The following is a 12,815-nucleotide window of genomic DNA, read 5'->3' on the forward strand; positions in this document are numbered from 1 at the left end:
TTTTTTTTTTTTAAAGATTTTATTTATTTGCAAGAGAGAGAATGAGAGACAGAGAGCATGAGAGGGAGGAGGGTCAGAGGGAGAAGCAGACTCCCTGCTGAGCAGGGAGCCCGATGTGGGACTCGATCCCGGGACTCCAGGATCATGACCTGAGCAGAAGGCAGTCGCCTAACCAACTGAGCCACCCAGGCGCCCTATAAAGAAAGGGAAATTAAACCCAAGATCCTGAGGCAGTAAAATGGATGAGAAGGGAAATAAAAGGCATTATGAGAAAGTCTAGGAATTTCTTATCCTACAGACAAACACAGTAGGAAATCTGGAGACAATGTTTATCAAAGTACTTTCTAAGTCACATTGCAAGTTACAGGGTTCATCATCATCTATGAGAAAGCTGAACTTCATGATGGCCCCTTAGACAACTCTCTCCAATCTCCCACCACTTCCCCAGCCCAGTCTTACCCACAGTGGCTCAAAACCCATTTTCCCTGACCAGAGGGTTATGAATCCAGGGAGTCAGGACATTCTTGGAGGAGGAAGAGAGAGGGTGGTGCCATTTAAACCCTGATACCTGTACCCTTAGTAATCCCCCCTCCCTCTCCTCCATTCAAGCTGTTTTTGATGGTGCTACAGTCATGGAGGTTACTTGAGAAAGTCTGAGTAAAGGAAATCAAAGTCTTGCCCCTGAGACATTAAATAGTACTTGTCAAGTCATGTTTCCACTTCACCTTTTGGTTGTATGTTCTGTTGGGAGCTGGAGACATGAGAATGGCCAGTGATACGCTGGGCACAAAAAAGGCTTCTCACAACATTGCCCAGCTTAGAACACTTGCTCCAGCCATACAAAGACCCTTGCCTCCTTGGAATTTATCAATGCCCTAGAACTATTCTGAAAATTCACTAACAGTTTATCTTTCTAAAGTCTATCTTTTCTACCATCATCTCTACCATCATCTCTTTTGCCACCCCCACTCCACTATCAACATGCTCTCCAAGACAGACCACTACATCTGGGTTTTAAAAATATGTATGAACAAGCTGCCTGACTCCAAATAAAGGATTTGATGAAGACCCATGTCAACAGAACATGCCCTTTCAACTGTTCTCCTGCGAGTCTGGGTGGGGAATTTTTTCTTACCAATTCCCACTGTACTATCAACAAAGGTATGATCCTAACTGACAAAAATGAAAAACATGTAGAGGACAACTGGGTTGAGCCTATGGAATGTCAAAGACAGCTGGAGAACTGAAGTACATTGGTTAGCATCGGCTAGGTTATGCTGCATTAACAAATACCCTAAACTCTTATAAACAGATTTAGCTCTCATTTAAAACTGATGTCCAACATGGATCAGCAAAGGGTTTTGCTCATTTATAGTCAGAACCCAATGATTACAGCAGGTAGAAGAGTAAATGGCAAACTGTGCACTAGCTTTTCAAGTTTCTGCCAATTGGTCACACCAAAGGATGCAGCGATGTACAAACATACCATGCACAGAAGGACAGAAAATCCCGAATGTCCATAAGGAATCCCAATGACTACAATAGATTGAAATGGCCCCTGTGGAGGGTTAAGCATGGGCTTTCAGCCTCCCCAGCAACATGTTTCAGCTCTAACTATAGCTATGCTTATGGAAGACCTATTACGTGCCAGGTAATTTGTGAGGCACTTTACACAGTCACACACTCAGAATTCCTGCAATCAGGTTAAGGCCAGTTAAACAACTGGTGAGTGACAGAAGGATTTCAAGCTGGGGTGTCTAACCACAAAGCCTTGGTTCCTTTTCATTCCCTGCCCATTTTCCCAATTTTGCAGCAAGTTACCAGGCCCAGTTTCATCTAGCAGTTCATAACAGACACAAAGGGTGGTGTGCCTGTCCTCGAAGCCTTACAGTGCACCCCTGAGTGTCCACTTCACTGCCTTTGTGAGGGTGGGGGGCACAGACCCACCATTTCTTTACTGGAGCTTCCCAAACTCTCCAGTCTTTCACTTTCTTTAGCCTGGCCAAAGCCAAGGAAGCAACAAGCAAGCTCCCACCTAAGAAATTTTCTCCTAAGCAATTCCCCAATCAAGTACATTTATCAGAGTGATGCTAAATAAGATGCAAGTGCAAATAATTTAATTTTTTAAAACGTAAGCTTCCTGTTGCCATAGATCAATTAAACCCTCTTGATTTTATTGCCAGATTGACACAGGCGTATTTATCACTGTTTGCCACGGGAGCCCCGCTCTGCCCGCTGTGTTCAACAAGCTCAGCAAGCAACCCACTCAAACCACTCAGGACTCAGGGCCCTTGGGGGCATGGGATGGGCACCACAGAGAACTCTGTCCTTTCCCAATCCTGGGAACAAGGAAAACTGAAGCTGGAATAGCTCATTAACAAGCTCTTTTTGCCTTGAGCAGATCAAGGAACCAGCACTGGCTAAAGCATAGGATCTCTTCACTGATCACAGTAAAAATAAAATATGAAAACCTCAAAAACAAGTTCAAGAAGAGTTTGGGACAATGGTACTCAAATATTCTTAGTAGGAGAATTGGTAGAACCTCTCTTGAGGGCAGTCTGACATCTTTATCAGAGCCCTCTGACAATTTGGGTCTCTAGGAATTTATCCCAAGAAACTAATCAGAGACCTATTCATGAGCATTACAAGAATATTTATAACAGATATTTTTAACAGTAAAAATCTGGAAACAATCTAAATGTCCAACACTAAGAAATAAGAAACCATTAAAAACTGTAATGCAGTATTTAATGATAGAAAAATGCTTCCAACACAATGTGAGCAACAGCATCATTTTTAAATATTTGGCATTATAAAAGATTGGAAGACAATAAAATGTCAGCAGTGGTGATTTCCAGTGGTTAAGATTATCAGTGATTTGAAAGAAAGAGCATTTCCTTATGCCTTTGAGTTTAACATTTCTATATTGATCATGTTTCTATTTAAAAAAAAAATCTTCAGGGCGCCTGGGTGGCTCAGTTGGTTAAGCGACTGCCTTCGGCTCAGGTCATGATCCTGGAGTCCCTGAATCGAGTCCCGCATCGGGCTCCCCGCTCGGCAGGGAGTCTGCTTCTCCCTCTGACCCTCCCCCCTGTCATGTGCTCTCTCTCATTCTCTCTCTCTCAAATAAATAAATAAAATCTTTAAAAAAAAAAAAAAGAAAGAAACCTTCAAAAAACAAAATCTAAAGTACGATTTCATGCAGATGCAGACATTGGACTCGTGATCATTAATGCATTCAAATTCAAGAAACAACACTCCTCCTCTCAAGCATTACCTGATGAGCTCTCTAAACCCTCTATCCCCCATTCCAGGGTGGATGGCAATCACCTGTCCCTGGGAATCATGTCTAGGAAGAGTCCAATGTCTTTCGTTCCCCCAGAACAGAGTCATAGAAACAGTATAGCCTGAATTTCCACAACCTTCTGCATGGACAGGTAACCAGTTTACTATTGGCGGATCCAAAAGAAGCAGAGGATTCACGATAGTTAATGCAGGAGAGAAGGCAGAGGTATAACAGGATAAAAGTTTATATGTATAGTGACTTAAAACCAAAGTTTAGAGCTTATAAATCCATAAGCATCCTTCCCTCCAGCATGAACAGGTGGCCATAGGAAGAATCAGCAGAACCATCACTTTTATGAATGAGATTAACAATGTTGATGGTGTATGGTTATAAATTAGTGGTAAGACAACAGAGAAGGATGCTCCTAATATGAGTGGTTAATTGAAGCCTGGTGCCTCCCTTTTAACTAATACCTTGGTAAGAAGGAATACAATATGGCCACTTAAGACATTCACATTGTAGCATATGCACAAAATAGCTCTGGAGGACTATAAAATGATGAGTGACAGCAGGGCAGAGGAGAACTGGAAGGCTAAAAAAATCTACATGTAAAGAAAAATTTTTTCCTACTTTTTGCATGTTTGTTCCTTCTAAAGCTTATGCCAAGTGCACACCCCTCCATTACTCATCCCTGCCCCAATCCAGCTACAACCCAGTGTGGTGATCACACACCAAAAACAACAGGACCCTGATGAGATGGGATGGCACCTCAAACTCAACACTACAGAAGTGTTCTCCTCTCAACAAAGGGGAATTAAATTCACAACTCCCCTCCCTCCAAATCTGTTTTACTAACCTCCCTCTCACTGACTTGCCCTGCCTCTAGAACCTGTCCTTTCCGATAATAAATCCTTATATATCCAGCCCCTCAGAGACCACAACCCCTTCTCACTACTGACTCTGCTCATCTTTCTCTCCGTCTCTGTCACACACACACACACACACACACACACACACACACACACACACCCCTCAGGGTCCAGCCCATTCTCTGCCAAGGGGAGGCAGGGCCTCCGCCTTTGACAAAGACAGCTCTGTTTCCTCAGACCTGACAGCTCAGTCCCATGACCTGTCCCCACTGACACACTCCCTCATGGGGCCCAGCCCCCTCCAACCCACATCCGGGCTCCCACCAGCAAGGCAGCCACAGCCTGAGCCACAATGCCCCAAGCTTCTGGAAGCCAGGCACACAAAAAGAGCTCCTTCCAATGTCCAAGCAAAGAAACCCTTTCCCTGCGTCTGCACTGAGGAGCTTTTTAAGGGGCACACACCTCTCAGGCACCATCCAGTCCAGGCTGTGTACTTTTGTCCTGTCCTTGGGTATTAGGACCAAAAATCATCCTTCATTTCTTTAGAGTCAGCATTTCTTTGTTTGGCATCCTCTTATCACTACATATTAGTTTGTGACTTTTCAGTTTCCACATCTCCCCAGAAGCATACAAACCCTTGTATGCACGCACTCAGCACCCACTCTCTTTCTACATAACCCTCTGGACATCTCTTCCCAGAAGACCATGCATCTCAGTAAGGACCCGCCCAAAAAGCTCTGTTGGCTTCAAGTCCCCTCTACCCGCTTGGGCCTTAATGCCCTGAGTTTCGTCCCTCTTCTCTCAAATTCTTAATTCCCCAGTGTCCTGACTCAGAGGCTGGGAGAGAAAATACTCCAAGGAGTGGAAACACAAAAATGCCTGAGCCCTGGGGTGGGATTCGAGCTCCTCATCTCTTCTTCCACCCCAAGACAGTTTGTTCCCTTCGGAGGACAGCACAGCTTATTAGGAAAACCACCACCCTGACCCCTGCTCATTTATCCCATTGATATCTGCTTTCCAAGTACCTCCTACTTCCCTCTTCCAAGCCCCCAAACCAGTCACAACTGGTAACCTTCTATGAAGAAATGAAATCACTGTCTGTATTCTCCAATGGAATAATATAGAAGATCACACTTAACTTTTGCCAAGATTGAAACAGTTGTTAGAGTACCCCTCCCACCTGGCCCATGCCAACAGTGTCTGAATTGCTTTGAAATACCATCTGGGAGAAATCACCGCAAAATATTTAAGGTTCCAATTCATTAAAAAAAAAAAAAATCAAAGAAAGAAAACACACACATATATGCACCTTACCTGTGATTTGGCATATCTCTGGGAGATGGGGTTACCCAGAAAAGCATTCCTAAATGCCACAAAATGCTCTTGTTGGTTCCATCTCATTCCTTCCCCAAGAGTATTCTAACTTTTTCTGCATAGGTATCAGTGAGAAAGGAAAAGAACAAAGTAACATGACAATGGTCCTCTTATAGGATCTCGGGGGAGATGGTCCATGCTTGCAGCTTTTTCACAAAAAGGCTAACCAAAGATTCATCTGAAGCAAAGTCTCACTTTTGGGGTGTGATTCCACATGTCTCAGAGCCCCACACCCTATGCAGAACTGGACGGTGACTTGCACCTAGAGGCCGTGACCAGGGGCACTGGTTCCTCCCTGGCCCGGTCTGCATCTTGTGAATGGTACATACCTCAGAAGGTTAAAGCTCAGATCGAGCCTCTTTGCGAAATGTCCACAGTCCCTGCCAAGGTGCTCTGGAATTTCTCTGCAGTCCTGGCCTATGTAGGACACCTGGAAATTAAAGGGAACAGAAACAATGTGGCAAACGGAAATCGCCCAGCTGCTCCCAACCCAGAGTCATTGATCTGAAGATTGCTTCCCCAACTTTAAAAGCAGGCGCCCCTCATACACAAAAAAAGGCTACATTGTGACTGTTTTCCTGATCAAATCAGCTTTGGGGGTTTCAAGGACTCTGCCAACAGCTCCCCTTTCCTGGTACACTTGGCATGATGGAGACTAATCCCAGCACAATGGAAATTGGACTAAAATTGGCCAGATTCAGGTGTCCAGAAAAGCCCCCATGTCAGAGCACGCTGATAAAATCACAGCAATCAGCCTCTCGCTCAGGGGCCTTCCCAACAGCTGCCCTTCTGGCTCTCCTCCTCCCTGTCCTCCCCTGTTCCCCACCCCCCAAATACCCTGTTATTCACATTACCTCATAAAAGACACAGCAGATGCACTTACCAGCATTCAACCTGCAGGGTGCTGGAACAAATAGGGTTGGACAAGAAAACCTCCCCAGACCGCCAATCCCATCCCATTACCACTTCGTATAAAATGTCCCCCACTCCGTACAAAGCTGATTTGAAGGCGACAGGGAAACGAAAGGTGGCCACAGCTTCCAAGTCTCTCTTCTCCAGGGAGCCTTTTGCAACCAACCCTACTCGGGTTGCAGAGCTCTTCCCTTAGGCCTTCTTTTACTTATTTTATCATCATTACTAACAACCTAGTGTGTGTCCAAATATTAAGAAGCTGAATTGAAATTTGATGCCAGAATTTCTGACTGTAGGAAGGTCAGAGGGCTTTCTCACAGCTCCAACCACTCAATCTTTGAAAACCATTTTTTACAGATAGTTGCCAATTCAACCACAGGGTACGAATTCCAAAATCCATAAAACAAACCCATGGGTGAGAGTTGGCCAGTGGATCAAAACATAGGATACTTCCGTAAAGGACTCCCTACCCCCGACCGCCAGGTAGAAATTCAGGCCTATTACATGCCTACAGTCTTGATCCTTTCTCCCCACAAAATGCATATCCTCCTACACGTAAGGTAAGAATGTCTTGGAATAAGTAAGAGATTCCCCAGGGGGTTATGCTTCCTAATGGGGAACAAGAGTATGGTGGCCATATAGAACTCTAGATATTAGGTTGAACATTATGACTTACTAATATTCAATCCTAGAACTGCAGAAATAGTACCTTCATAGGACTCAGCCTAATAAAAAATCACACTGTACCCTAATATGCTCAATTTTCAAGTCCACTCCCTGTCCTATCCAATGGGGTCAAACTGCTGACAGTTTGACAGGATCCTTACTCACTCCTTTAGTAACTTCATTTCTGGAGGACAGAAAGTGGGGGAGAAAGGACAGAAAAATAGCTGATTCCGATAAGGTAATTTAGCCTCAGGAAGACACAGGCTAAAAAATAAAGGTCTCAAAGTTCAATCTAGCAACCTCCCTTTTCTACATGGGACCGGTTGTTCCTCAGAACTCCTTGTGTAATAAACTTCTGCTTCCAAGCAGAGATGGAAATCATACAGCGAGAAGAGACTGGGGATATAAGGTCCCAATCAATCTAGGGACTTCAATTTCCCTCAGGATGCCCACTTGATCAGCAGCAGTTTCTGTATTAGAATATCCCATTGACCCTGCAGGCCCACGGAAATCACCAGAAAACCCATCCCTTTTACCCCATCATGCACCCCCATCTTATAGGTATCATTATTCAAGATCTCCGTGGTATATACAGCATAGAGGCTGAGGTTTAGATGTGGAAACTGAGCTCTATCCTTATAGACTCACCAAGGACTCAATCTTGTAGGGACCCCGTTTCTCAAAACTCCTCATGTTTTTACAAAGAAACTAAGACTTCAGCGGCATGCCCAGGGTAATACAGCTTCTTAATGATAAAGCCCTGTACCAGGAACAGGAACTTCCAACTTGGGAGCCATGGAGTTCTTACAAATCCACACATGGATGTAGATTTTCTGGATCAATAAACACCAGTGGTACATCTATCATCGTGTTTTGGCTTCAAAAATGCGTCTTCCTAGCTGAAAGGTCATGAACTACCTCACGATAGGATGTTGAGAGCCCCAGAACCTGGGGAAAGAGAGGGAGATTTGCTCCCCTCCTTCTTCTGTAGGATCCCCTTTCAAGAGGCAAAAGGAGCACCAAGAAAGCTATCACCATGAAGCATGCAGACCATTTACATGCCTAACAAGACTTTTATCAGCTTGTTTTATTACAACAGCTTACCCCAACATCCCAGGAAAACTAAAGCACAACTTGTTCCGCAGTGAAGACCAAGTCTCAAAAATTTAGTATGAAAACCAACTTGACAAGCCATCTGCATGCTTGGACACCTCACCCCCACCAACCCCCATGCTAAACTGGGAGCATTTAGAGATGTGAGTTAAGCGGACCATATTTAAGGGTCCAAATCCGAGGGACAAGGCTTAAAAGCAGCAGGCAGCCACCGCTAGGAACTGCAACCAATACTCATGAGAAGAAAAGTCATGTTTAGGAAGTGCTCCTGAGTGGAAGACATTACCTCTCAGATGTCAGGAAGCTTCTTGGAGCATAGGCCCAACCTCATGTAACAAGCCAGACCAAAAACAGTTTGCTACATGAGCAAATAAGGGGAATGGAGATTAACAGACCCTAAATGCCACAGAAGCAAAAGCACATCCAGAACAAGAGTCATTGTGTTTAGTCAATTACTTTTAGACTGAAGAGCCAGGTTTTGTGCTTTTCATTTGCCTACCTTATAGCACCAGCATCCCAAGACTTCTACCCCATGTGGAACGGTAACAGAAAGGGACACTATTACCAGGGAAGTGAAAACATATGAAGATCCTCCCCCACCCCAAAGAGGGATACCAGAGAGGAAAACAAGAAGGTCTGTGCAAAATTCCCACACATACACACACCCAGCCCCTCTGAGCAGAGGCCACAGGGAATTACCAACCTGATCAGAAGACTACAGATTTCTCTTTGCAGTTGGGCCAGTCAGGCCCTCTGGACATTTCTGAGGATAGTAGATTGGTTAGTAGACTGTGTATAGAGACAATTATTTTCTGATGCCTGACCCCAACCAGGGGGGATGGAAGATCCTTGATTTTAAATTTGCAGTACTGAAAGCTCTGTCAGAATAGAAACAGTCCCTGTGCTGCTACTTCCTAGCTGTGTTATCCTGGATGGGTCACAATCTCAGTTTGTCTCCTCTTCTGTAAACTAGTCTAACGCTAACCACATCCAAAAGGTATGACGCATAAGGGAACTAACATTTATTAAAGCCTACCACCTGGCTGTTACCTAGTCAATCTTCATGAAATAGCCCAGTGAGTCATAGATCCTCAGCTTATAGCAATGAGAAGATAACATATTTAGAGTACACAGCCCTGTCCTCAGCATCTAGGGGCCACTCGGTAAATATTTGAATCAGACCAATATCCCTAAGAAAGGGATTGGTTATTCCCATGTCTCTTGGCACAAGATTTCAGTGCCCGAATTCCAAGTCTGCATTCGTATCTACAATTTTATCGATGCCACTACTTGGTCATCAACTAGTGGAAAAAGAAGATTGAGGACTTAATGCTGATATACATGATGCATTCAAGCCAACAGAAGGCCAAATGAAGTCAGATTCATGTTGAATAAAAAGATTTTACAGAGGAGAGTGGAGGGAGGGCTGATAGAGGCCAGTGGAACTCCTAAAACCCAGGGCAATAGCAGTCAGTACAAGGTGGTGTTGAAAGCAGTGACCTAATTTCAACATCATCCATCTCATTCAATTGTTTTAGTGGTGGTATGGTCTTTTGTTTTTTTTGTTGTTGTTGTTGTTGTTGTTTTCTGTGCACTTAAGCCATCTCTTTATCTGGGGGATAGGTCTCCATGAACTTCGAAAAAGTTATATCTGGTTTATGTTTGTACATTTAAGCAACATTGCAATAAAAACAGTATCAATACTATGGGCTCATCAGAAGGCGCTTTTTTTTTCCCTCTTTAAGAAGGCTCTACCAAAATTTGAGAAGTACCATGTGACACACATTCCAAGAACTACTTCTTCTTATGGCTGTCATTAGAAACTAAAAGGGGCAGAATACTTTAAAAAAAAAAAAAAAATACCCTAAACCCCAGGGCTGCCACTCAGATCCACTGGCCTAGGAGTTTCAGGACCTGGGAGACTAACACCCCAGGAGCATTTTCTCAGCCTGTCTTCTCAGCTCCTCCCCCAGCAGCTCCATCTGCTTAAAACAGTGCCCTAATGCTCAAAATGCCTCACCAACAGGTTAATGATTGCCTTTGAGCCCTTTGGAGTAGGTTAAAAGCAGGGGGTGCAGGAAAATAATCAAGTTAGGGAAACAGGGGGAAAGGAGGCACAGGAAAGTTCTTAGCCCTACTGTTAAGTGTTCCATGAAGTTGGAAGAAGCTACACCCAAAGAATGCTGGGTCTGAAATGCAGAGACCTAGGGTCTTGGGGGAAGGGGACATTCTTGGCAGAGGCCCCCTCCTCCACTTCCTCTAGGCAGGCATGTTAACTCCCAAAAGCCCCTTTTCCTGCCGTCTAAATAAGACCCATCATTTTTAACCTTTCCCACAGGCTGGTACCTCCCTGGCCTGCTCACTTCTGAACTCGGAGAAGGTGGAAACATTTGCCCAGAGTAATCTCAAAAATCTAACTGTGCCTGACACTACCTGCCTTAGGCAATCCAAGGGGTGAGCTTCAAAACCTCAGAACTATTTCTCCAGGGCATGCAAGGAAAGGCGGGAGGAGGGCTGGCTTAATCAGAGGTTAAAAAGAGAGACCTGGCTTTTCCAGAAGGTAAAAGGCACCTGGGCCCAGCATCCCTCCAGCAATGACTGAGAACACCTGAGGCTCCACTACAGCGCTGAAAGCAAGTGAGGCTAGGTGTCTGTCACCCAGAGTTGAAACTGGAATGTTGCCATTCCTCAGACACCAGTTTAAGAAGTCATGTGCCTAATGAGCTCTTGCCATTTGCGACAACATGGAGGGACCTAGAGGGTATCATGCTAGGTGTAACAAGTCAGAGAAAGACAAATACCGTACGATTTCACTTACATGTGGAATCCAAAAAATGAACAAAAAACAAAAACAGACTCAAATACAAGAGAACAAATTGGTGGTTGCCAGAGGGAAGGAGAGTGGGAGGATAAGCAAAATAGGTAAAGGGGACTAAGAGGTACAAACGGTTATAAAATAAGTCCTGGGGATGAGGAGCACAGCATTGGGAATATGGTCAGTAATATTGTAATAACATTGTATGGTGACAGATGCTAACTACCCTTGTGGTGAGCCAAGTATAATGTATAGAATTGTCGAATCACTACGTTGTACACCTGAAACTAATATAACATCGCATGTCAACCATATAATAAACTAAAAAGAGAAATCAGATGCCAAAATAAAACTGGGGGGACTTTAGCCTTCTACCTGTCTTGAATAAGGGGCCTAGGTTTAGGTTCCAGAGGCAGTCTGCAGTGTGGCCCCCAAACCTAGAGCCTGCAGGAATGCATTATGATTTTCATGGTCTTTAGTGGGACCTAGGCACTTTTGCCATCCTGGGGTCCTTAAAAAATAAATAAACCACATACACATCCCTAATGTTTATATTTTACAACTTCATTAGTATAAAGACGAATATATTAAAATGTTTTTTTTGACCAAAGTGATTTTTCTTCTGATTATGAAATTACACATTTTATGAGTCCCAAAAAGTACCATCAGCTGTGGGCATGGTCCCCTCTGCCTGATGGAGAAATTGGCGCCGCTGGCCTTAGCAGTGAGCACTAGGGACAGAGGAGGTGGAGGGGACCTGGTCGACCTAGGGGGCCTTCCCCTCTTCTCCCACAGCCGGGGCGGGGGAGGGGGGGAGCGGGGCGGTGCCAGGCCCCAAAGGGACCTGTCCTCACCAAGCTAGGGCGGGTCTGGACACCTGAAAGTGTCGCCAGCTGGAGACGCAGCCCCCCTGAGGTAGGGCAAGGAGCCCTTTCTACCTCGGGGTGGCCCCTTGCCCCAGCACTCCCTCCCCACACCGCTTGCCCCAAGCGAGGGCGGGGTTCGTCCTGGCGGACTTACTTGAGTTCCACTGACCACGAGCCCAGCCATGACGACTGGGCGGACGCGCGGCGCGGAGCACCGAGTGCAGGCGCGGAGCACCGAGAGCCGAGCACTGAGCGCGGAGCGCGGCGGCTGCGGGCAGCACGGCGGGGCGTGCAGTTCCGCACTTAAGTAGTCAGCTGACCCTGCGGAAGCCAGAGGCGCGGGCCGGGTGCTGGGACTTGGGCTCAGCTGCGCCCGCCGCTTGCTCTCGGCCGGCCCTCGAGCCGGTGAGCCTAGGCACGCCCCCCGCCACGCGCCGCCACAGGTGGCCCCCAGCGCCCCGGAATGGCCTGACCCCTTGACTTCCGCCATGGCCCCCGGGCGCCCCAGGATCTCATCGCCCCCCTGAGGCTCCAGGGGACCAGGAATAGCATCCCCCCAAAACTCCACGCCCAGAACTCTACTGCGTTAGTCGGGGGCGGGCTAGGGGGAGCAGGGATTCGCATGAGGGGGGCCCCATCTGAGTCGTTATTTAGCGGGGGACATGGAGGGCGGGCCTTTCCTATATTTCACAATCCAGATTTCGTAACTGTCCTCAACTGCAGGGAGGAGGGGCCTTGGCCTGAACTCCCCTCCCCAACTTTGAGAGGAAAATGGAGTGGTTGAAAGGACACCTGGTGGGGCGGAGTTTCCATTTGTAGTGGGAGGAAGAGGGAATTGAATTTCCCTATAAATAAAATGCCGGCTCAGCTAAAAACACCCCCAGCTGACAGTAATAAACCCTCGAGAAGAAGAA

General features: G+C 45.9%; 1 protein-coding gene and 1 long non-coding RNA gene across 6 annotated transcripts in view; both read right to left on the reverse strand.

Annotated features, from left to right (window-relative positions):
* LRMDA (leucine rich melanocyte differentiation associated) overlaps positions 1–12,507 on the reverse strand; it is a 973,173-nt gene extending 960,666 nt beyond the window's left edge. Inside the window, exons 1-2 of one of the 5 annotated variants that reach the window (XM_081824061.1) lie at positions 12,056–12,244; positions 5,859–5,959 (exon numbers count right to left, since the gene is read on the reverse strand). In XM_081824061.1, coding sequence (XP_081680187.1) covers positions 5,859–5,959; positions 12,056–12,085 — 131 coding nt within the window. In that variant the 5' untranslated portion in view covers positions 12,086–12,244. Of the gene's footprint in view, positions 1–5,858; positions 5,960–12,055 lie in introns of all 5 variants that reach the window. The other 4 variants (XM_081824062.1, XM_081824060.1, XM_081824059.1 and 1 more) reach the window with 4 other exon arrangements.
* LOC145722196 (uncharacterized) lies at positions 1,369–5,851 on the reverse strand. Its single transcript, XR_014146292.1, has 2 exons — positions 3,169–5,851; positions 1,369–2,955 (listed from the first exon to the last, which is right to left on the reverse strand). It is a non-coding gene; the product is annotated as an uncharacterized LOC145722196 (long non-coding RNA).
* Positions 12,508–12,815: the final 308 nt, after the last annotated feature.

This window comes from Leptonychotes weddellii, chromosome 6, assembly GCF_054177405.1.
Source record: "Leptonychotes weddellii isolate Sample4059 chromosome 6, ASM5417740v2, whole genome shotgun sequence".
Lineage (NCBI taxonomy): Eukaryota > Metazoa > Chordata > Mammalia > Carnivora > Phocidae > Leptonychotes > Leptonychotes weddellii.